Source organism: Lissotriton helveticus, chromosome 10, assembly GCF_964261635.1.
Source record: "Lissotriton helveticus chromosome 10, aLisHel1.1, whole genome shotgun sequence".
Classification (NCBI taxonomy): domain Eukaryota; kingdom Metazoa; phylum Chordata; class Amphibia; order Caudata; family Salamandridae; genus Lissotriton; species Lissotriton helveticus.
This window is the reverse complement of record NC_136071.1, coordinates 85,406,965-85,432,304: the sequence shown is the minus strand read 5'-3', so window position 1 is coordinate 85,432,304 and position 25,340 is coordinate 85,406,965. Positions and strand designations below refer to the sequence as shown.

General features: G+C 43.9%; 2 protein-coding genes across 12 annotated transcripts in view; one reads left to right on the top strand and one right to left on the bottom strand.

Moving 5' to 3' along the window:
* Positions 1–20,334, top strand: part of TNRC6A (trinucleotide repeat containing adaptor 6A) — a 281,908-nt gene extending 261,574 nt beyond the window's left edge. For all 10 annotated transcript variants that reach the window (XM_078664812.1, XM_078664809.1, XM_078664811.1 and 7 more), the window contains one exon: positions 17,183–20,334. In XM_078664812.1, the coding sequence (XP_078520938.1) occupies positions 17,183–17,555 (373 nt within the window). In that variant the 3' untranslated portion in view covers positions 17,556–20,334. The remainder of the gene's footprint in view (positions 1–17,182) is intronic.
* A 141-nt stretch (positions 20,335–20,475) lies between these two features.
* Positions 20,476–25,340, bottom strand: part of LOC144785932 (uncharacterized) — a 217,411-nt gene continuing 212,546 nt past the window's right edge. For both annotated transcript variants that reach the window (XM_078664804.1, XM_078664803.1), the window contains exon 10: positions 20,476–21,127. Coding sequence is in view for 1 of the 2 variants with exons in the window: in XM_078664803.1 (XP_078520929.1) it covers positions 21,053–21,127 (75 nt within the window). In the remaining variant the exon portion in view is untranslated. The remainder of the gene's footprint in view (positions 21,128–25,340) is intronic.

Below are 25,340 nucleotides of genomic sequence, written 5' to 3'. Positions count from 1 at the left end.
TTGAACACAGTCCTAACGGAACTCATGAAAGAGCCCTTTGAACCACTTCACAAGGCCTCCCTAAAGATGCTAACTATGAAAACAGCCTTCCTGGTTGCGATAACGTCCTTACGCAGAGTAAGCGAGCTTCAAGCGCTGACGCTACAAGAACCATACATACAAATACACAACGATAGAGTTGTGATGAGGACTGACCCACACTTCATGCCGAAGGTGGTATCCAATTTTCACATGAACCAGTCTATACAGATACCGAGTTTTTTCCAAAAACCCACAACCAGCGCAGAGAGAGCTCTGCACACCCTGGACGCCAGAAGGGCAGTCATGCACTACATTGAAAGGACAAAGGGGCACAGGAAAACGAAACAGTTTTTTGTGTCCTTCGCAAACAGCTTCATGGGCAAAGCAGTAACCAAAAGGACCATTGCACGATGGATCGCACAAACAATCCAACTCTGCCACAAACGGGCAGGACAGGAACTGGCTGAGGGGACACGTGCCCACTCCACCAGGAAGAAGGGCGCTACAATAGCCTTCCTGGCTAACACACCCATAGAGGACATATGCCTGGCGGCAACATGGGCTTCGGTGCACACGTTCACGAAGCACTACTGTGTGGACATACAAATGAACAAGGAAGCTCAAGTGGGACAGAAGGTGCTACAGCACATATTCAACACCCAACGCTCATCTTCCACCCAGCCGCCACAGAGATGAGAAACCGCTACAAAATCTATGCACAGCATAGTGAATCCAGAAAGATTCACGCTGCAAAACGAATAGTTTTCTTACCTGTCGGTGTAGTTTTGCAGCTTGAAGATCTTTCTGGATTCACTAGCGAACCCACCCGCCTCCGCCAGAAAGATGAGGCTGGAGAGAGAAGAGGTGGTTAACTAAAGAATAGACTTTGAAAATACAAAGCGGTAAATACAAACTAAGAAGAACATTGCCATTACTTCGGAAACGAAAGAAACACGGAAAAAAAGAACCCGAAGATGGCGCCCAAGAGTGGGAGCTTCCGCAGGAAGCATGCCGACGTCACCGGAAATACACCCAAAGGGGGTGTGACGCCGACGCCCACCTGGGCAAAGAAAAAAAAAAAAAAAAACAAAGAAAAGACTACGAATCCGGACCCAACCACAAGACCGCGGAATAATGCACAGCATAGTGAATCCAGAAAGATCTTCAAGCTGCAAAACTACACCGACAGGTAAGAAAACTATTCGTTCCTCCCAGGACGCCACCTGCACCAGTGTGGAACTTAAACGTGTTTCTCACAAGATTAATGGGACCTCCCTTTGAACCATTACATAAATGTGAATTGCAATTCCTAACCTGGAAAGTAGCTTTCCTAGTAGCCATTACTTCTCTCAGAAGAGTTAGTGAACTACAAGCATTTACTATTCAAGAACCCTTTCTGCAAATGCATCATAACAAAGTGGTTCTTCGTACTAACCCTAAGTTCCTTCCTGAAGTCATTTCACCATTCCATCTAAATCAATCTGTTGAGCTGCCCGTATTTTTCTCACAGCCTCAAACAGTCACAGAAAGAGTTCTACATACCTTAGATGTCAAAAGAGCATTACTATACTATATTGAAAGGACACAAGCTTTTCGGAAAACAAAACAGCTTTTTGTGTCTTTCTCACCGCCACATAAAGGCAATCCCATATCAAAATCAGGGATCGCTAGGTGGATTGTTAAATGCATACAAATATGTTATCACAAAGCCAAACGTACATTAACAATTCCTCCAAAAACCCATTCTACAAGAAAATAGGGGCTTCAATGGCATTCTTAGGGAACATTCCCCTAGATGATATATGCAAAGCAGCCACATGGTCTACACCGCACACATTCACAAAGCATTACTGTGTAGATGTGCAAACTAAACAAGCCACTGTGGGCCAGGCTGTACTAAAAACTGTTTCAAACAACTGCAACAGATACTGGTTGTCACCGCTAAAGGTGGGTCCTGCTATACAATGTATGCATAGTGTGTAATCTGCAGCTCATATGCCTCGAACGGAATATGCTACTTACCAGTATGCAAGGATAATTTTATATGTAATGTATTTTAATCCAAAACCTTTTTCCATACATTTAGAGCTTCCCATTGTATGTACATGTGTCTATTGTTATATCTATTTCTACTCCGACACATACCTATAACCTCTATATATATCTCCACACACGGAAGAAATGGGGTGTATTATACAGTGTGGTTGCGTGACCTCACCTTGTGATACTTACAAATTCCTTTAGGACCCTTAGCTTTTATTTGTCAAACCTTCGGCTTAACTCTAGGTAGCTATAGTTCTGACAGAAAGGCTTACATAAACAAGTGTAAAGCATTTAAATCGCAACAAAACGTCTGAAGAAGAAATCAACATGACTCCGAAAAAATCGAACTCAAATTTATAAAAAATAGACTGTATTTTTAGACACCACAATGAAAAAGATCCATTGAGGGTTCAGGAGATTTAGAATTTACATTGTGTAATCACTGTGTTTCACTCAACCGCGAACAAGCATGGGCAAATTCAGCGAACTCGACCCACACCTTTTGAGCAAAAAGTTGGGCAAGTTATCATTAGGTCGGTTTAGAGTTTTGCAGCATTTATCTTTTCTGGATTCAATTACTGTGCATTATTCCGCCATCTAGTGGTTGTCTTGAATTCTTCATCTAAAAAAGCCATTCTATTTTTTTAATTTTTTTTTTGTTGATGGGCGTCGACCGATCTCCATTTGGTGTCCCCTTGTGATGATGGCCTACCTTTGGTCGCCATCTCCAGTTTTTTTTTTCTGCCATTGGGTCAGGATGTATGCTGAGGAACTCCAACAATTGGAAGAAGAAAATGTCTCAAACATTTGAAAAACTAATTTCGAAAGCCAACCTCAGAAGGAAACCTCAGAAGAAGGTACCAGAGAAGCTTTAGCGGAGAAGTGAGTACCTTCGAGTTCAGAGAACGCATGTGCAGGTGGCTTCCTGTGCGTGATGATGGAGAAAACACTTTTACAGTTCTGTAAGAATTACCATTACGTTTGCCCAGAAGGGCCTGCATCTAGTCTGTAACCTCTGCCTGCTGGTAGACTACCGAAGTGGGGACTGCAACGCGTGCTCAGCATTCACCCCGAAGAGACAGAGGGTGAGAGAGTGGCTGAGGAGACCCAACTTCAACATGCTGGGCCAACATACACCACAATCTCTACAAGAACTGGGCCTCTTAAGTGACGAAAAGGAGAACGTTGCTGAAGGACCTGGAGAGACCGACAAAGATATGAGGTAAAAAAACAAGTCTCCTTAATCTTAGGACAGTCCCAAAAAACATACTCTTTAAGACCTCAAAGGGAACTTCAGCATCGCAGCACTCTACAACAGCCGCGACCAGAGACAAAAGTACCTTCGGATCAATGGAAAAGGAAACTGCAGCGGTAAAAAAAAATACAAATCCATGTTGGCGAAAGACGGTTGAGGAAAACACACATCAGCGTTGAAACAGGAGCAGTCAGAATCCGAGAGAGACAGTTCACCATCAGCACAGTCTTCAAAAGATTCTTCGATCTAGAGAAAAACAGAAGTTCTTGATGCCCAGCATCAAGCGTCGGAGATAGAGAGGAAGAGGGGAAGGCTCGAGGCTGAAATGTATAGTCTTGTACAAAAGGATGACTTTGAAAGTCAAAAACATCGAACCCTACTAAAAGCTCGATGACAACAGAGTAAGGGGAGAAAATTGTCGAAGACCTAGAAACCCCCTTAACTCCTGAACCTTAGAAGGAGAAAGAAGAAGAAATCCTGTACGAAGAGGAGGAGGAGGAGGAGGAGCGGATGTACATGGGGTTTGAGGCTTCAGAATACCAAGAAACACATTGGCAGAATCTTGAAACAGATTCCCCAGAAGAGGCTGTCTACACATATCCTTCAAGGCCCTCACTACTGCAGACCATCCAGAATGCTGCAGCCCGTCTCCTGTCTGGAATCCCAAAGTTTTCACCAATCTCTGATACAATAAGGGACCTGCATTGGCTTAAGATTCGAAACAGGATCAAGTTTAAAGCGCTGTGCATACTCTATAAAGCATTGCACAACTATGGCCCGCACTTCCTGAAATCCCAACTCGGGTACCAGTCCTCCATAAGATCGCTCCGATCTAACAACCTTAAACTCTTGCATATACCACGAACAAAAACAGTCAACTGGGGCGATAGACGCTTCCTAGTGGCAGCTCCTAGATTATAGAATTCCCTGCCAGCTTCTATCAAAGACAGCCCGTCCTTGATGCATTTCCGCAGAAAAATAAAGACCTGGCTGTTTGATCAAGAATAGTTACTGGCCCAGCCTTGGGAATACATGCACAGTTTCTAGCGCCGAGACGCCTACGGGCAATTGTACGCGCTGTACAAATTTCAAAAATAAATAAATAAATACCGGACAACACTGGGGTGTATGCACCGGTGAGATCAATAAGGCAGCAGATAGATATGGAGATCAACTTGAGGAGGAGAAACCCCAGTCATGCTTTTAATTAGAATCTCTTCTGCCTACACAATCTAGAAACCAATTTCTCTGTGTGTTACCAAGTGTGTTAGATCAAGGGAAAGGAGCTTTTGAAGAGCCATTCACATGTAGAGCACTTACTCCTCATGCAGAGAAGGAATTATAAACACTCCTCTAAGGATCCAAGTTATAATAAGGGTACAGTCCCAGCAGATTCTATTATGAACATCCACTGCTAGGAAAAGAGCAAATGTACCAAGCACACCAGGTCCTCCTCCAGATAAGGAGTATAAGAGGATAGGTCACATGGGCCGACGGGTAGAGAGAAGTGCCGGAAATCAATGCCACATTGCACATTCAAATGCTTTGCTCAACCACCACGCCTATTAAAATTGGGAAGAGATAGGACAGTTAATGAGACATCTACCAGAACAGTATCAAGAGAGCAGCCCATCGGGTAGAAGATAGTTTGGCCACGGCTTGTTTAAAATCAGTCCTAGATGCTGCAGATACATCAATCAGACAAATGATGATTGGTATCACAGAAAGATGGTGTACCTGGATCCGGCAACCTCCCATGAAACAAACCAGCAAACATATGGGGGGAATCAATCACATCAACAGCAGCAACAACAAAGTTGGCAGTACTAGTACGAAAGACAGTCCTTTTGTGGAAATCCACGCAGAAGAGGGCAACCACAAGGGGGAATAGCACCCGCAAGCAAATGACTTACCAGAAAGCACAATAAACACTCCAATAAGATCAAGGAGTGTGTTGGTTAAAGAGGAGAAAGAACAAGAGGCAGACTTACAACATCAATCATTTGTACATCCAACACCATTAGGGGGCCGGATAAAATGTTCTTTCAGGGGTGGAGGAAGATCATTTCAGAAAGTTTTTAAACATAATACAATACGGATATTGCTTAGAATTAGACAAGACACTTCCCGGAAAGGGGGGGGGGAAGGGGGATTCATCCCAAGGAAAAAAACACCACGCCTGCTCAAAGAAGTAGAAGAGATGTTGACAAAAGTCGCAAAAGAATTTGTGCCAAAGAAAGCAATAAACAAAGGAAATAACTCCACATAGTTCCTAATTCCAAAAGTAGAAAGGACACGAAGTCCTATCCTGGACCTGAGGTTTTTAAACAAATGTATGAAAACACATACGTTCAAGATGACAACCCTGCAAGAGGTAATACCACAAGCAGGGGATTACATGACAACAATAAATTTAAGGGATACTCATTTTGACATTCCCATGAACACAAACCACAAAAAATTCCTAAGATTTGTGGAAGACAATACACCATTAGTTCAAAGTGCTAGCAGCAGTAACATCGTACCTTTGAAGGCAGGGCATACATGGTAATTCACACCTAGAAAACTTCTTGGTAAGGGCAAACTCATGCAAGAGATGTAGAGAGCAGATTCAACAGGTAATAACTCTGTACCAGCTAGGATTCTCAAGACACTTGGAGAAGTCCTCTCCAGAACAAGAGACATAGCTCTTCGGGGCCAGAATAAATTCATTTCTGGGAGAAGTATTTCCCAGCAAGAAGAGAACAGTAGCACTGTTGAGGGAGACATAGCTATACCGGGAGGGGCAAGCTCTGACAGTGAGGACGATGGGAAAGCTACTAGGAATGAGGGCTTCCTGCATCCCTTTAATACCAAACATAAGACTCCACAGGAGACCATTTCAGGAATGTATGCAGGTTCAATTGTACTGTAGGAAAGTGCCGCTTTGTGACATGGTCACTCCTGGTATTTGATGTGATTTCAACTGGTAGTGCACTGGGTCCCTGCTAACCAGGTCCCTGGTGCCAGAGCTTTTCCCCAAAACTGTACAATTGTTCTCCCAATTGGCAACACCTTTAGCACCCTCTAAGTCCCTAGTAAATGATATCCTGGTGCCTAGGAGTTGAGGTACTAATTAGTGTCCTTAAGGGACCCCTCACCATTGCAGTCTGCATGTCTTGGTGCAGACAAAAGTGAAAACGCATGTCACCCATCCCTGTGTTCCATGCCCCGTACCACTGCAAATGTAAGTCACACCTAGGCTGGATTAGGCGCCGGGTGGACTTTGTTCCCCTATTCACTCCTGGGGTTCCTTTTCGGGCAGATTGGCAACCTGAGGAGGAGGAGGACTGGGAGGGGTAGTAGTCTGTGGTGTAAGGATTATATGGAATCATCTAGAATTCAGCAAAGCAAGAACAGAGCTATCCATGAACTCTTCTAAAACCAGGCAACAAGTATGATGATTTAAAAAGTGCAGTCTTTTTACCTATTCGTCGCGAGCCTTTGATTCAAGATTCACATTCTGAGACCATTCCTAGGTGTTGGGCTAGAAACGATGTACAATGAAATAAAATGTGTTAAAAGGTCTTGTGTTTGTTTAGTTACAGAATATGCTCATTTGAATCAGCCTGGTCAGAGCCAATGGAGAGATGTCTGTTTTTTGTACATCAAAATTTTAATTTCAACAAAACCTCAATGCTTTTTGAGTTCCCCTAGATTACCAAATCTGGCATTGACCACTCTATAATGACTTGTTTGGATTTTTGTATTGTGAATTCCGGCCCAGTCGAATTATTTTCTGTTACTAGGACAGACAACTAAACTGTTTAAAAATCTGTACCAGCAGTGGGCATCAACAGACCTGCAAAGATGGCCCACATGAACAGTCTTTGCTGCATATATATCCAGTACAAACATTTGTTTGAGATCTGCAAAATATTTCCTTTAGAGACTTTCAAGGGCAGGGAATGTAAGCAGGTCATGTACATTCTGGATAGAAAGAAGGATTTATAGTGCCAATCTTTTTTTAACTCATGTTATGCATTATTCCTTTATCTTGTGGTTGGGTATGAACGTTTCTGTTCTTTCTTTATAGTTGTCTACCAGTTAATGAGTAGTGCCATCCACCCTGAGAAGTCACATTCCTCAGTTTGTGGTCTCTGTCTTCAGATTCTTTTGTTTGCTTCTTGTTTTTTGGAAGCTCAGTCCCCAGCTCTGCGATCTGCAAACAGTCGGATTACTAAAATGGAGCCAAAATACACACAAAAAAAAGAAATAAGATAAAACTCTGAAGGAGAAGATATGCCACAATTAAACACTATGGGCTTCGACCACATGGTTGGAAAATGTTTGGCCAGAGGGGATAGATTTCCCCGGTTCTCCTAAGATTAATAGGGATGGAAAACACACCTTTTAGGTTGTCCAAAGGGCCACCCCAATCTTGTCCAAAACAACAAGCACAAAGCCTGCAAACTGCACCTTCCTAAAGGCCATAAGATGGGCACAATAAATAGGGATGCAGCACAAACCAGTTTTCGTTAAGGACCTAGGGCTGTCAAGTGAGGAGATCATCATCATCAAAGAAACTGAGGTTTACAGGGGACATATGCTCAGGAAACAGTATGTGTTGAACCAGACAGCAAAGAGGTGTCAAAATGATCACTGAAACACAGATACAGAAAAAGCACATTGCCACCGGGTTGCAGTGGAATTGAGCTGAAGGTTTTTGACTCGAAGACCCCGAACTGCATGGGTCTAAAGCAAGAGATACAGGATGGGGCAAACCTTCTGACTCAGAGTTGGACCCCAAAAGGGAATCTGGATTGGGGAATGTATGAAGGAATACCACTTAGAAAAGAAAGAGCTTTGACAAATCCCTTCCAGGTTTTAGAATTCCCATCGGACTAAGCCAGAGCAGGAAACAAGGTGAGACCGAGCTAGAGCCTACATTAATTCCTGAGCCACAAGAAGAGGAACAGGAGGACATTTATGAAGAAGACAAACAAAATGACAGCACATTATAGAATTGTAATTGGATTTTATATAGCGCTTACTACTCCTGAGGAGGCGTTTAAATGATTTACAGCAAGTAGCACGCTAATCTGGAATACAGGGTTGGTGGTTATTGCAATTATTAGTGTGCTCTAAGAAACCTTGCATGCATTTACTGCAATTACTTTGTAATATAATAATTCTAGGTAGATGTGATCTTTAGTGGGTGCTATATAGTTTCAGATGAATGGTTGGTGAGATAGATAGGCTGGCGGTTGGTGGGCGGGCGAAGATTAGGTAATGTTAGATTGCGAATATTGCCTGGCGCCAGAATGGATCTGTGTAACATTTTCAGAAATGCTCCTGCTTGCCTTTAAGTGGCTCTGTTCCACCCCACGTGTCATAGCTGACGCTGCATCTCAATGCCACCCTGCACACTAACCTCCGTTTCTAAACTTTTCTCCTTCTGCACCCCCAAACGTATGTTTGTATGTAACAAAAATGCAGGTGACAGTCTGCCATAACTTAATTTGAAACCTAATTAAGAGTTCATTCCACTCTGAGAGGCGTTGGGTGGGCAGTGAGACATCAGCGGGTAGACTATCCACCAGCAAGAGCGTTACCGAAGGTAAGTAACGTGTTCTACTAATGTTTACTTTTGTCTGCAGATTCATCACCTCAAAAATTTATATCAAAGTATTAAATTCCAAAGGAGAAGGGAGGGTCCGGGGAGTAGACTCAGACCAGAATGTCTTGCACGACAGAGCAGGCAAAATGACCTTCCCTGGGAACCTGGTTGTCACGACAGTAGTGTTTCATGAATCTGTGCACCAGCACACATTGCAACCTGGCTGATGTCCAGAATTGGCGTCCCCCTTGCCAATACCCTCATACTGACCTTCACGGAAGGACATTTTAGGGGGGTTGCTTCTTGGACAGCTCATAAGAGATTTTAATGCAGAGGACTATCCATATGGATCTGGGTTTTTTCTGCACTGCCTTACAACCCTTTGCTCTGGAAAAGCTGGTCATCCACACAATGTGTGTTCAATGTAAAAGCCTAGTGCCCTTTTAGGGTGAAGCTGAGGAGCCACTTCTCCTTCAAAGGATGAAGGGGGAGCGTAAAATGTTGGAGAGGGATTAGCCAATTTGGAAACATGTCAACTTTTATTAAGGATGCCACCGAGGTACGCAGTGCTAACTTTTCTGTAGAGAAGGTGTTGGGACCAAGAGTGCTGGCTGTTCACTCATGCAACTCGCAGAGTATGATAGCAGCTGGGAAGACTGTTTTGAACATCCCTAGTGGCAGCAAGCAGCTGTAAATTGGCTCAGAAGATGTGCACAGAGAAGGTCAACACTAACTTAAAGTCCCACTGCTGCAAAATGAACAGCTTTGGGGAAATATGTTAGTCATACCCTTCATAAAATGCATCACAACCGGTTATTTAAATGGAGATGGTTGATCCATGTGTGAACTTAAAGGGCCGACAGATGACCCTGAACTGTTCCTGCTGCAAGGCCTTGACCAAGGATAAAACCAGCACATTTGAAAGTTTGGCCTGCAGTGTTTGCCAAGCTACAAACCTGTCCCGGTGTATATGGACTTTGTCAAAGGGCATCTCCTTGCAAGGATAACCTCTAATACTGTAGCCAGTAGATTAAACACGTTTAACTATCGCCACTTGATTTTCCATGCATGAAAGGTGTAGGTTGTGGAGACTTGGGTTCAGGACCCTCCTTTGATCCTGAGGCAGGAGATCTTCCAGAAGTGGTAGATTGAATGGCAAATACTCAAGGGCTCTGGCTTCCCTAGAGTCCTAGCTCAGTCTGTGCCTGTTAAGATGGCTTGGGTCCGATCCATCTTGACTTCCCTCAGAACTCGAGAAAGGAGAGGCAGTGGCAAGAACATATACAGAAGAAACTTGTCCTATCACAGTTGGAATAAATCTCTTGGCTTTGTTGAAGGAAACCCCATTGCACAGTAAAATGTATGCAGTATGTTCAACCTAACCAGGGAATTCCCCACTGATCAAAGATGGCCCTTGCCATTCTGGTGTAGAGGTGCCACTTGTGTTCTGTCAGCAGACATCTGCTCTGGCTTTCCGAGACCTTGTGAGATGGTTGTCTACCACAAAGATGTTCTCCTGGTCCAGCATCTCTCATAGTGGTAGGGTCATCTAACCCAGGACTCCACACTGTCCTGCTTGTTGCAGTACATCAGGGCAGTTGTGTTGTCTGTGAGGCCCTACACCACCCTTCCCTTATTGGATGTCAGGAATGCTTTTAGGGGCATACACCCAAAGCATCAAAGTTTGGGGTGGAACTGTCTGTTTGATGGCATGTGTGACTCTAGATATACATGTTCTGCATACTCCTGCTATCCAGTCTTTGGTTCGGAGTTGGGCAACTTGTTCTTCTTAGAAGAAGTCTTTCGAGTCATGAGGTAGAGTCTTGACTCCTCTCCGTGATATTGCACATAGGCATAGACTCCTTTGTTACATTGTTTTCTCTCCAGCGTCTGGTTTGAACTTGTGTGCCTCTCCTCCATGTTCAACTCCGTTCGGTATGAGTCTTCGGTCCTATCCTGTCAGTGATGGTATGAATTATCTCATTGGTGATTTTCCTTTACTGCGCCGCTCGAAACCTGAAGGCTGAATGGAGACTGAGGCTTGATCCAGGGAGGTTGATGCCGAAGATTTAACCTTGGTTGAAGTTTTCAGTGGCGGGACATCCGAAGTACGTTTTCAGATCCAACCATGGCAAGTTTGCAGTGGCAGTTCGGTGACCTCTAAGAGTGGGAAGGGCGAGTGTCTGGAAGTCTCTTTGGGTGGTGGAGAGTAGGGTCTGAGGTGACAGTACTCACAAGAGTGGCAGGGTGTAGTCTGCATCATGACCCTCTCGAGCCAGATTGTGCCAGTGTGATTACCCCATTGGTAGATAAAAATATAAAAAGGCTCCCTCAGGCCCTCTTTTTATATGCTGTCAAGTACCACCAGACTCTAGTGTTGATACTACAGCTTGTGAGAGCAAACAGGCATTTTGGGAATACGCCACCTCCTGAAAAGGAGAGTAAACTTATTGATGCAGCAAGGAAATGAGCAGCAGCACAAGCAATGCGCTTTGCCAATTCCCTGGCCTTTCTTGCACATTATGACTGCGCTCATCGGAACGAGATGGAAGAACTGCTTCAGCATCTCCAAAAGGAAAGTAGAAAAAGTGGACAACAAATTGTCAGGCCATTTCTAATAGTTCGATTAGGTGTGCCTTAGATGCAGCGGATACAGCCGCTAGGTGCATTAATACCATCATATTGCTCAGGAGTCATGCTTGGCTCAGATGTTCTGGCTTTAAACCGGAGGTCCAACAGGCAGTCCTAAACATGCCTTACAGAAAGAAACATCTGTTTGGCTCTCAGGTAGACACCACTTTAAATAAGATGAAAGAAGACCCTGATACTGCTAAAGCTATGATAGCTTAACATACCCCTACACTTGGAAGCTCCTCTCGCCGCTCTGGCTACAGAGACGGATACAAATACACCACCGCAGATGCCTCTACTTCTCAGAAGAAGCAGAGCCAGTCCACCAATACTAAGGGTTTTGCAGTGGGTTTTGTTAGGTAATAGGGGAAGGGACAGAGGTGCCTCCAGTGCCAAACCGTGACTGCTCAGACCCAACAACACCGGTCAGGTGAAAACTGCAGTCATTTCACACAGTCTGGAAGTCCATCGTAACAGACCAGTGGGGATTAGCTTTTATCAAACATGGCTACTGTCTGAAGCTCATTACAACCCCACCCAACATCCCACTCACACTTACAGGTTATCACCTAACACTTCTAAAACAGGAGGTCAAAGTCCTTCTTCTCAAAGGGGCTATATAACAAGTCCCTCTTCAACAACAAGGCACAGAAGTATATTCCCTATACTTCCTGATTCCAAAAAGGGTCACTCAGACTAATCTTAGACCTCAGACCTCTTCACTATTACATTCTATCATATGGTCACTCTACAGATGTCATTCCACTTCTACAACAGGGCAACGTTATGGCCTTTCTGGACCTAAAAGACGCCTAGTTCCATATACCCATTTATCGTGCTCGTCACAAATGCCTCTGGTTTGTCGTTGCTGGAAAACAATACCAATTCAAAGTTCTTTTGTTTGGAGTCGCTACTGCACCATGGGTGTTCACACAGTGCTTGACGGTAGTGGCAGCACAATTACGACAAAACGTTAATGTATTTCCATACTTGGATGATTGGCTCAACAAAATCAGCATCCTTCACCATTGTCAACATCACATGCAGTTGACAGTAGATGTGCTCCACAATTTAGGGTTCACCATCAATGTCCCCAAATCTCACCTTCAACCTCTTCAACTTCAACAATACTTAGGAGCAATTGTCAACACACATTTGGGACTAGTTTACCCCAAGTCGCTAGAATACAACATTTTCAGACACTTCTACCTTCGTTCCAGTCAAATAAAACACTCACTTCGGACTGTCATGAGTTTTCTGGGATGATTGTGTATTGCATTGCCATTGTTCCCCATGCAGGACTACATATGCGGCCATTACAGCAATGTCCATCTCACTAGTGGTCTCAGTCACAGGGTCACCGTGACGATGTAGTGTTGATAGACTGCCCCACTCACCGTTCTCTGCAGTGGTGGAACACCAACAATCTGTTGAAATGGTGTCCTTTTCTGGACTCTGTGCCTCGCATCACCCTAACCATAGGCTCTTCAGAGATGGGCTGTGGTGCACATCTGCAAGACTTGACAATTCAAAGTCTGTGGAATGCCAGACATCAATCTATACACATCGACTGCTTAGAACTTCAGGCAGTTATCCTAGGACTGAAACCGTTCCTTCCTTATCTACAAGGTTGGCTTAGTCCAGACGGACAATATAACAGCTACAATTGGCTAGTATTGGCTACAAAAACAGGGTGGGGCACGGTCTTCTCAGTTGTCACATCTCTCTCAGACCATATGGAACTAGACTCTTCAAGCTCACATTCAATTGTTGGCAGAATATCTGCAGGGGATTGCAACGTTCTTGAAGACCTGCTCAGCAGAACATACGAACAAACCAGTGAATGGGAACTCGACCTTCAAGTCCTCCTTCCCTACATTCAAAAGTGGGTTTTCCCCCCGGATAGACTTCTTCGCCATAGCCAAAAACGCAAAATGCCCAAACTTTGCCTCCAGGTTCCCACAACCACTATCCAAGGGCAACGCACTATGTATGGATGAGTTTGTGAGGGAAGTTTGCCTATGCTTTCCTGCCTCTCCTATTCCATTTCTGGTTCGGAAACTCTGGCAAATACTTCTCGCCACTATCTTTCCAGAGCCCACTTGGGCACGTCAACAATGTTTTACAACACTACAGTATCTCTCCGTAGTCCCACACCAGAAGCTCCCCAACAAGCTGGACCTTCTCACTCAGGATTAGGGACATATCAGGTAACCAGACTCAAAGGTACTCAACCTAGCGAATTGTCTCCTGAAGTATTAAAATTTGGTTATTTAAACTTACCATCAGAATGTATAGAGGTTCTTAAGTAAGCAAGCAGACCCACAACTAGAGCCTGTAGTGCTGCAAAATGGAAACGTTTTGTTTGCTACTGCCAACCAAAACAAATTAATCCCATCAAAGCCTCAGTACAAGACATTTATTACTTGCTTAATTTGCACAAGTAACATTTCTAATGCACTTTCATTAGATTGCAATAGCTGCCTATCCAAAAAAGACACAATTGATGGCTGGAATGTAGAACAAATCAAAACATTAACCCCAAGTCAAGATATCTGGGTTAAATCCATCATCATTTTGCTCACCATGCCACCCCAGTTTATACCTGTCCATATGCAAATATGCAGTCTTGACCCTGTGCTTCATAGGAACAAACTGCCAAACCAGGTCCGCCTTGAACTAGAAACAAGCATCCTAGGACTAGTTTCGGGTTTAACCCCTCATCAGCCAGGATAGCTTGAATTCCAGTGGCACAGTAAGCCTGGGGCCCACATCTGGGTGTACCCGGCGCACTTATGGCGAGAAAGCAAAAGACACAATTGATGGACGGAATTCAGAGCAAATCAAAACATTCACCCCCAGTCAAGAGATCTGGGTTAAATCCATCATTCTTTTGCTCACCATGCCTCCCCAGTTTATACCTGTCCATATGCAAATATGCAGTCTTGACCCTGTGCTTCATGGGAACTGTCCAAAAGACTGCATCTATCGCTTTTCAAAATTCTAGTCATTAAAGCATTCATGGAAGGACTCAAGCGAGTCATGTCCCCTCAGGGACATGCACTTACTCATGGGTTCTCCTTTGAGCCTCTGCACTCATGCCATTCAATTTCTATCATGGAAAGTGTCATTTCTAGTTGTCATTCCCATTCAGGTGTATATGTGAGGTCCAGGCACAAACCTTGGAAGAACCTTTCTTTTAAATACATAAAGACAAACTAGTTCTTCGGACTAACCCTGAATTCCTTCCTAAGGTAGCCTCTTCAATTTAGGCAAAGCCAGATGGATAGTTAAATGCATTCTAACTTGCTACGTTAAAGCTAAAAGACCTGTTACTCCATGAGCACACTTCACTCGTAAGAAGGGAGCGACTTTAGCTTTTTTAGCTAATAGTACCATAGCTGACATTTGTAAAGCTGCCACATGGTCTACCCCACAAACATTCATTAAACACTACTGTGAAGATGTTAGCTTGCCAACACACTAATGTAGGTCAGGCAGTGTAACAGACCCTTTTTCAAACTACTGCAACTCCCACATTCTAGCCACCACTACGAAGGAGGGACTGCTTTACAGTGTATGCAGAGTGTATATATCTACAGCCACACATGCCATTGAACGAATTTTTACTTACCCTGTAAGCATCTGTTTGTGGCATGTAGTGCTGTAGATTCACATCCTCCCTCCCTCCCTCCTCCCCGGATGCCTGTGGCGTTGCAGTTACTTTTTACGCTTTTTTCTAGTACATCAACATTTTGTATGGACTTTTTTATTCTGACATTTTCCTTGCACTCCTTTCTCACCCGCCTGCGGGACAACAATCTTAACAAATGAGTTGATGCCCATTCGCAATATCTCTGAGAGGAGTCACTCTACCTCGTGACTCGAAAGACTTCTTGGAAAAAAACAAGTTGCACAACTCCAAACCCAACACTAGATGACAGGAGTATGTAGAGCATGTGAATCTACATCACTACATGCCAGGAATAGAAGCTTACAGGGTAAGTAAAATAATCCTTCCAGCGGACCCCACTCTCCAGCAGGGGCATGCCTGTTGTAACCATGAAGTCTGGTTGGGAAAGCGAGAGCTGCGGGCACAGATCAGTCTGCCACCACAGAAGAATTGGGCCATCTCCTGTGGGGTCTGGATGGAGTCAGTGAGGCATCCCAAATGCTGGGCCCACTGAAACCAGAGGTTCCACTGCCAGGCTGGCATTTGCCGCCTGACATTCGGAATGAGGAGGAGGCTCCAGGACAAGGCTGGCTAGGAATTATCTATGTCCTTGAAGCTCGAAAGAGGCAGCTTCAAGAACTTGAATGGTATGCAATGGTGCTGACTGGCCATAAATTAGATCGAGACGATGGGTCTGCAACTCCATAACCCAGGCAGCGTTCTTGAGATGCAACAGTACTAGACTCAAAGTAGGTTCAGCCCTGACCAGAGTTGAGGTTTTTACAGACGTCTGATCCAAAGTCAGTGTGCTTAAGAGAGGCCCAAAAGGCAGGGACAACACAGATAAGAATCTGTATAGTGCTAAGAGACTCCATATGATAAGGCAGTAGAAGCCAGCAATCTGTCCCATGGGCCCAATGTGTCTCCAGAGGCGACGGCCACCCTCCTCAAAAGGTCCAGCATAGCCTGCATGAAGGCTGACTAATCTCTCCCTGGGTGCTCCAGAAAAGAGAGTACAAGCGCTGGTTGAAGAGGAGGAAGTGGGAGTGGAGACAGTTGTCTAGTCGGGGGTCAGCCCCCTGAGACTGGGTTGGAAAGTACTTTGACTTACCAGTCTATTTTCTTTTTTTACCTTCGAGGGGAAGATTTCTTTGTCTTCTTGTTCCTCTATTCCTTCGAAGACCAGGTGGACCTGGACGACCTTGGTGGTGACTTGGATCTAGACTGTGACTGCGCTTGTCCTGCTGCGCCCCAACTACATTCTTCAGTGTGAGCTATGAACAGTTTGGCCTTATCCTCCTTCATGGCCTTCAGATGCAACTGCTGGCAGAGGTCACCAGACAACGTTTCGAGTCTGGACCTGAAACACCATAGTCACATGCGGGTCTCTTATGAACATTTGGCTGTTGCACTGGCGACAGGGCTTGAAACCAGACCTTTTTAGAGGGTAAATGCCCCTATCGGCACCATTATGAAACAATTCTCCACAGAGTGTAACAAAACGAAGCGCCAAGCACGTCAAAAGGGGAAGAACAAAACTGAACTGATATCAGGGTACCTGTCCTGCCACTTTATGCCCCACCCTATAACGTTATGATTCTGTACCTAACATCATAAAGTAATCTGCTCCCTCTACCAGTGCTGGTGAGCTGTTGCTGTAGGTTCCTGTTCCGTCTGGTGCCTGGTGAATATTCAAAGGTGATTAATCTGCAGGTAAATAGAGTACCCAACAGAAATATTGATTCCAAAGGTAACCTTTTCTTACAGGTAAGTACGTTTTCATGTATGGATGAGTTACCTTTACATGTACCCCGCCACAGAAAGGATTATTTTTCTACCATTGAGGCCTATCTATCCGAAATGTGGTGATTATACCTATTGCTTGCTGCGAGAATCTTCTTTAATTCCATACCACACCGTTTCTGGAATGACAAGTGTTTCTTTTCCTCTACTTCTGCAGGTGTGTTTTGGGGAACACTACTATCCTTGCTGAGTTTGCCAGTGAAGAGGAGATTAGTCGCTTCTTTGCACAAGGCCAGTCTCTGACTCCGTCTCCCAGCGGCTGGCAGTCGATGGGCTCCACTCAGAGTCGGCTAGGATCCATGGAGGCTTCCCACAGCTTTTCCAACCGCAATGATCTCTCACACTGGAATAGCTCTGGGCTATCTGGCACTGGCACCGGGGACCTTCATGGCACTTCTCTCTGGGGAACCCCATCCTATTCCACAAGCCTGTGGGGCACTTCAAGCAGCAGTGACCCCCGGGGGATGGGAAGTCAATCTCCCATTGGTTCATTTCTTCCGGTTGACCACTTAGGTGGAGAGTCCATGTAATGTCGTTTGACCTCAGCAATTCCTAACAAAGCAGCACTAATTTGGACTGTCCACCTACAACTGGGGAGGTGGGGTCACCTGTGGAAAGTTTCCTTCTGCACATTTTCCACACTTTGTTTTAGCCCAAAACATATCAGTTAAAATACTTGAATTATGTAGGCCAAGATTATAATGTGAAAAATAAGTATATAGTTAACACTTCCACACAGTGCTACACATATACACATTACAATCGGAACGCATGCAGTCAAGCTCGTTCTGTGTAATAATCATGGTGTCCGAATTCCATTTTTTATTTAAAAGAATTTTTGTGCTGATAATGATGGAGCTTTTTTTCAACTTGCACTGACCGATGGTGTATCCTTTTTCTCCAGCTAATAGGCAATATTGGAGAAGGAGGAGAGTTTCAAGTGTGTTTTCTCCGAGATGTACTTAAGATGAACACACTCAAGTAGAAAAAAGGCCTTGGTAAATCCAATAAGGATTTTTTTTCCTGGCCTGTTACTATGCCTTGATTGTATGCCTGTTGTATTGTGGTATTACAGAGTTCAAAGATCAAGTTGTGACGACTGACCTCTCTCAATTCCTGCAGAGAGTATTGCACCAGATTTTTTTTTTTCGTGTTGAAACCTAAAAGAATTTAGCTCCGCGGTTTTAATAAAGAAAAGAAAATGTATATAAAAATGAAATCAAACTGTGGCCACAGCTGTGATATGTATCCCCCCCAGCCTGCGAGTCAGGAAGGGCGGGCAGCACTTTCAGTGAGTTTCTTTCGGAGGCGCCCTGGCCGCGACCTCTTGTTTACAAAATGTTTCCTTTTTTAATTTTTTTTTTCAAGTGTTTACTCTTCCATCATTTAAAAAATATGGGGGGAAAAAGAAAGTACGGATGAAGATTATTTGTATCTCTGGGAATATCAAACAGTGTTTTTGACCGTGTTTTTCTTTTTTTCTTATTTGTTTTCTTTTTCTTTGATTTCTGTTCCTGTCTCCTAGATCCATAGGGTAGGGGAGAGGTGAAAGAACATGGTTCTCAGGAATATTAAATAAAAAAATCAAAAAAAAATCCCCATCCCCAGATGTGTTTAAATATAAGAATTCAGACCAAGGGACTTGTGTTTCCTGTAGAAAGAATCGAACTCTATAGCACTGACGCTCGAATACTTTTCTCTGCCAAAAAGAAATGAGCCAGATGGTTTTCTGGCTGCTAACGTTGCAACGTTAACTTTTGATCCTTTTAGTGACCTAAAGATGCTTTGCGAAGAATGCTGTAGCTATTTGACTTTTTTCCTTTTGTTTTGTAACACTTTGTGTGGCTAAATGTTCCTGCTTGTGACTGTGTTTTTATCCAGGAGGAACCTTTGACTGGCTCCTGGAGACAGATATTTAGTAACTATGCATAACTTGTATGCGAGCCCCACGCTTACAGGATAGTATGTTGTATAGTGGGGAGAAGAGCGGGAGGGCTGAAGAGTTTTAAATGTTTAGGAAAAAAAGTTCTTGAAAATGCGTTCTTGCAAAAGTAAAAAGTTACATTTATTATTTCTTTGCCATAAATGGTATTATGCTTGTTTAGTCAAAGAATGGAAAAGACTAAGCAAGGGTAAAAATAAAAAAAAATAAAAAAAATATTTTAACATGCAGATCTCGCCATGCTGCCATTGCCTTGAAAACTTAAAACTGTTTTGTGTCCTATGATGCAAACCAAGTCGGTGGCTTTTTTTTAACTGTTTACAAATAGAATGTGACTGTAAATTGTACGATTTGGTTGTGTTTTTCGAATAATGAAGTTTCTACGGATATTACTAATCATGACTTTTGGCTGCTTAGCATTTAATCTTTTATTTTTGTGTGACTTACTTGGAGGCTGTATTGATGCAATCTCAAAAAAAAGTTGCTGGGACTGTACTTGTGTTGTAAAGGTCTTTATTTTTTTTTTTTTATTATTCAAAGGAGAAAGGAAATCCAACTTTTTTGACACGTTATCTCCTAATGTACAATAGTCCAGACTTGGCCGTCTGAGATGCACAGGATTTTGCTTCAGTGTATACTGAGCGCAGCCATGGGAAGGGAATAAAAAGGCTGTGGGGCTGTGCATTCATAGCCCCTTTTCAGCGCCTTCAGGATCCCCTTTGCCTTAGCCGCCTCTAGTGTGCAGTTGGAGTTTGCACCACTTGTGCCAGTTAGGCTCACCACGAGAGCATTTGCAAAAGGCCTCTTCCGCACAGGAGAGCATTTAGGAAAACAAACTATGGATGTGTAGAACACTTTTAAGTAAGCTTTTAACTTCTTTATACCTCAGTTGTATCACACGTATTGAATAACGCAGCGGTTACTAATGTATATCTTCACTTTTTAGCACATGTGTGCTGCTTATTCTAAAGGTGTTGTAAGGCACAACTGGTTGTGTATTCTGTTGTAAGGCTTTGCCAACTGTTAAGTCTAGTTACCCGCCTGCCAGTTCGTGGGATGTGAACTTTGTTGGGTATTTTTTAAGTCATCCTTCTGTATTTCTTGACATTTCTGTGTAACTTATTACAATTAGTACTGTAGTTTACTTAACAAAAGAAGGAGAAAACAACCAAAGCTGGCTTCAGACTCTTCCCAGGAGAATAACTAGTTGCTCAAGGTTTAGCTGACAATAATCTTCAGCCTTCTGAATGGAGAATCATTTACCATCTAACTGCATTTTATTATTGTATTGTTCAAGTGTTTGCAAGCTTCTTGTTTCATTTCAGAAAGCTTGTTATGTAAAAAAATAAAGTATGGTTGCTCTTAAACTATAAAGTTTGTGTTTCTTTCTTTACATTTTGTTTTTAAAGAAGTTGAAAGTTTTTACGTATTATGAAGCTTTTCTCTCTTTCACCATTTTTTCCAGCTATTGGCTTTAAAATAGTCTAGTGCTTTTCTATGTGGGTGGGAAGCCACCTAGATCTCACATGAATGGGAAGGCTCACATGTGCAGTCCACCGAGTCCTCTAACATGGGCAAGGAAGTTACTTGGTCCTTTCACATGAGGCATGGAAGCCACCTGGTTATCTCATGAGAAGGAAAGCCAGCCACCTGGTCTTTTTGCGTGGGCAAGGAAGCCACCTGGTGCTCTTGCATGGGTGGGAAAGCCAAGTTGTCCTCTCTCGAGCTTAGAAGTCATGTGGTCCTCTTGTATTTGCCAGAAAGCCACCTGGTCCCCACTTGTTTGGGCAAGGAAGCCTCTTTCTCTCTAACATCGGGGAAAGAGACCTGGTCCTCATATCAGCAGGGAACTTTCGCTTGGCAGTGAAGCCCCCTGGTCCATTCACCGCATCTGCATGTCCACTTATTCCTCTTCGTACACGTGGCTGTGAATTGTTCTCTGCAGTCACACGCTCTAAGAAGTAGGTTGATGCCTTTGCTTGCACCTGGACTGCTTGTTGCAACACAGCCTGCTTTAGCAGCGATCTTTAATCATTCTTAGAGTCTTTGAAGTCCCTTGTATTCCAACTCTCCTTCATCAGGGCATCATGCAGTCCAGCTTCTTTCCATGTTAACCATTTCCATCCCTTCGCAGTAAGAGTGGGGTCTCCGTGTTCTGAACTGTGATAGGAAAAAGAAAAGATAAGTTTACAAATTGGAGACTATTTCTTTTTAAAGCACTCTACATGAATATGAAAATCTAACGCACTGTCTCACATAATATCTTCAAAGATTCCACACTTTCTATACTTTAGGGAGACCAAGTCGGTCTTTCAGGGTTTACACACTGGGCATTGCTCTTATCAGAAACAAATATGTGATGTTAACATTTAAGTGTCGTAGTGTTTTTTCATTGTTTTGTCTTGCTTCAATGGATAGTTTTGCAGCAAATGATGAACAAATCTTCATATGTAGTATACAGTTCCTCGTTATTCTTATAGCTACTTCTAACTGCTGACTCCTCACTTTTAGAATATCCTCAGGTGCCAGGCTGAATCCAGAAGATTTTTCAGCATAGCCTTTGTGCCGTGGTAGATAGCATTGTGCAGCTCTGTCGACTCAGCTCTGCCCTGGAAGTAATGGTTGGTGCTGCATATATGAAGCACTCAAGCGGGCTGACTTGTGTTCTTTTATTTCCACACCTTCGTACGCAGACCCAGAGGTAGCACCCAATTTTTTTTCTCATCATATTAGGAGCTTTCTCTATGTACTATTTTTCTCCTGTGTGTAAGAGAACAGGGCGTTCTTCAAATTACAGGGTTTAAGCCTGTTTCAGGCAATTGTCTGTGACTGATCCCCACATGGTATGTCTTTGGTGTTTGGGTTCAAGATTCAACTTCCAAGTTGTGTGAGAAGTATGCCTTTAAACAACTGAAGGTGATTCGGGATCGCATAGCCAAGCTGCATGTTGCTGAACTCAGCAGAAAATCTTGTACACTCTGTTCCCACTCTGAATCAAGAGCACAGACCTGCAACAGATCTTCATTGTGGTTGGACTAAAAAAATAAACTTTTAGGCCAAACTGGACTCATCCCACTCGTCACTCTCCCTCTGAAAAGTTGTGAGGATGTCAAGGGTCTTCCCCAATACCCTGCAGAGGAGCACCATGAATTACAAGGACTGTCTGTGATGCCGCAACTGATGGGAGGCTCTCAAGGAAGCCAGGTAGCACATCTTTGGGAGAGTGCAAGCTCCCTCTGGTGCCTATGGGTCCCATAGATCCACAGAAGGCCTCCTGTCTGGTTGCCACCGGCAGATCTGTCTTTGTCACAGTCTGTGCTCCTGAATCCACTTGAGGTTCCCCCTCCACCCCCCGGTGTTTTATGTAGTGCGAACTTGACCCGAAGGTATCAGAGGGCTTTACATGAGCACCAGTTGCATTACGGACGGACACATTCATTTTTGATAGGCACAGGGAGATAAAGTGAATTGGCCAGAATCACAGGATATAGAGCGTCATTGCAGAGATTCTAACCCGGTTCCCCAGATTTAAGATTAACTACCCTAGACATTAGGCAGACCCCCCAGGATATAGCGGCATGGATTAGCAAATTTAGCGGCACAAAAATGGAAATTTAGCGGCACAAAAATGGAAATTTAGCGGCAATTTTGCGGCATTTTATTTGGCCATTTTTCCTACAACAAAGTAGTTTTGAAAGTTTTTATAAGGAATTAATAGACAAATTACTAAAGATATGCCATCAATAGGTTCAGTGGTAAAGCATATAATTCCTAACTACAATTTATTTTGTAAAGTTCTATATGAAATCCGGCATAGATTCACCTTCTCTCTGGCAGGAATGAGGGGGTTCCCCGGTACAGGGAAAGACATGTCCTTTTATAGGACTTTAGACAATGGCTTTCATAACTTTTTGCACAAGTGCATGGTTCTCAGGATATGCACCAAAGAGGAACAAAACAGAAGAAATATTTGACTACAGAAAACATCCAAAGATTCTCTCATAGTACTCATACATTAAATTAAGTCACTCTCATAGTACATTCAAGAATGCTCATTGATACATTGCACCACCATAGTCTGGCACAGTTATCATAAGCTCAGTTTCTAGTGTATTTAATGTGAATAAAAGGAACACAGCTCTGACAACTGTCTGTACCTATAAAGTGTCAATAATCTGAACTGCAGCCATCTGACATATGGCATACATCTGCCAACCTGTCACTTACAATTAGATTCCCAGCAATTGAAATGACTGATACTCTGTTTTAATGGGCGCTTCCAACAGAGACATGATTAAAATGTGTTTTACACGCTTAGAAAGTGGAAAATGTATGCCACATTACCAAGTCACAATACATACCCACAATATTCGAATTATGAGTAAAAGGTGTCTTTCCATTAATATCATATCAAATGGTGCTGTAAAACACATAATTTATTCCAATTATTTTCAAAATTGCCTCGGAAAGAGAATTCGCCATGGGAAATGTCAAGCTCTATTTGAGGGAATAAATCATTCGAATATTTCAAAGGTTCCACGTCAGAACCACCTGTAAAATCTCTGGCTTTGTATACACGTTAAGACAGAACATGAACAGTTAAACTAACCTCGTGGTGTCATTTTTTCACAGCTAGCATGTATTTTTTAACATAGACTTGGAAATGAGATTGTATTTTAGAACCATCTGAACATGTAGTGAAGGAGCCACCCTCAGCCCGGCGTCTTGTCAGAGCCCGGTTCCTCGTGTACAACCCTTTGCGCTCCCTCAAGAGAGACGGGGACGGACTGAAGATCACTGAACAGAGAGTCTGAGACCACACACTACACTTTACTGAAAAAAATAAGCAGCACGGTCTCAAAATGTTAGTGTGCACTGCCATCTGCTGGTCCAGATCTCATTCCATAGTGATGTTTGCTCTGAGTCAGTTTCGAAAAAAATCCTATCAATCTTTTTATCCACCGTGGTTTCCATCATCCGGCCAATAGAGTGTACTTTAATAGCGGCTTTTGTAAAAATGCCGCGATTTCTACTAAAGTGCCGATTTCGCGGGCACTTTGGTAAAAATCGCGGCATTTTAACGAAAGTGCCTTTTTCGCGGCAAATCGCGAAATCGCGATATCCTGGAGGGTCTGATTAGGCCACATCCTCCAAGGTTCAGCTCTGGAGTAGACCCGACGTCCAGTAGTCGACCTGACAACCAGTATAACAATCCACAACAGTTCTTGCCACCTCAACTCTGACCGTGATGCTAGAGAAGGACGCTAATCGTATTGTCTTGTCTGCCTCTGAACTGAGTCAGTCTCAACCTTGACCCCGTCCTGCAAAAATCCCAATACGACAGGCCCTTGTTTTGCAGCGTGAATCTTTCTGGATTCACTATGCCGTGCATTGTTCCGCGGTCTAGTGGTTGGGTCCGGAATCGTAGTCTTTTCTTTTTTTTTTTTTTTTTCGTAGCCCAGGTGGGTGTAGACGTCCCACCTTTTGGTGTCCTTCCGTGACGTCTGCACGCTTTCTGCAGAAGGTCCCACCCTTGGGCGCCATCTTCAGATTCTTTTTTCCGCCGTTGGGTCTGGATCGTTCCCGAGAGGCTCCAGAGTTTTGGACAGGAAAAGACACAGAAGAGTCGAATTTTGCAGGAAAAGACTGAAGACGACGAAGAAGATCATACAATAAGCTGGGACGACGAAGGAGAACATCGAGAACTTCGACGTAGAATGCGCATACAGGGGGCCCCCTGAGCGCGAGAAATGGACAACACCCCTTTAAAATTCTGCCGTAACTGCCACCACAAGTACGCGCAGAAGGACCAGCACCCGGTTTGCAACCTCTGCAACGCTTGCTCGGCCTTCACACCAAAGACTCTCCGCATCAGAGAGCGACCGAGAATGGCCAACTACACCATGCCGGGGGAGGGCCAACCACCATCCCTTCGAGACCTGGGACTCTCGACCGACGAGGAAGACAACGTCGCAGGAGAAGAGACCGATAAGAAAACTTCTAAAGAGGTAGGAGAGTCGTCGACCCCAAAAGCCCCAACAGACCATCGAAGGTCTGAATCAGACTCTCGAAAAACTGAGTCGAAGTCTTCGAAGGGAGCACTGGCGCCGAAAACCTCGTCGGCCGCAGCTGCATCCAAGGACAGAGCCCCCAGCGGATCCTTCGAGAAGGACTCCCAGGCGACGAAGACCGGCGAAAAGCCAAGGTCGCCGAAGCACGTCCCCGAAAAGGAACGTCCGACTTCGAAAGAGAAGCCCCCAAAGGTTGCCTCGATGTCGACAAAGGAAACGAGGCCCATTTCGACGTCGAATGACACGGCAAAGAGACCAGCCGAACAGTCCGACGCCGAACAGACCGCCAAACTGGAAAGAAA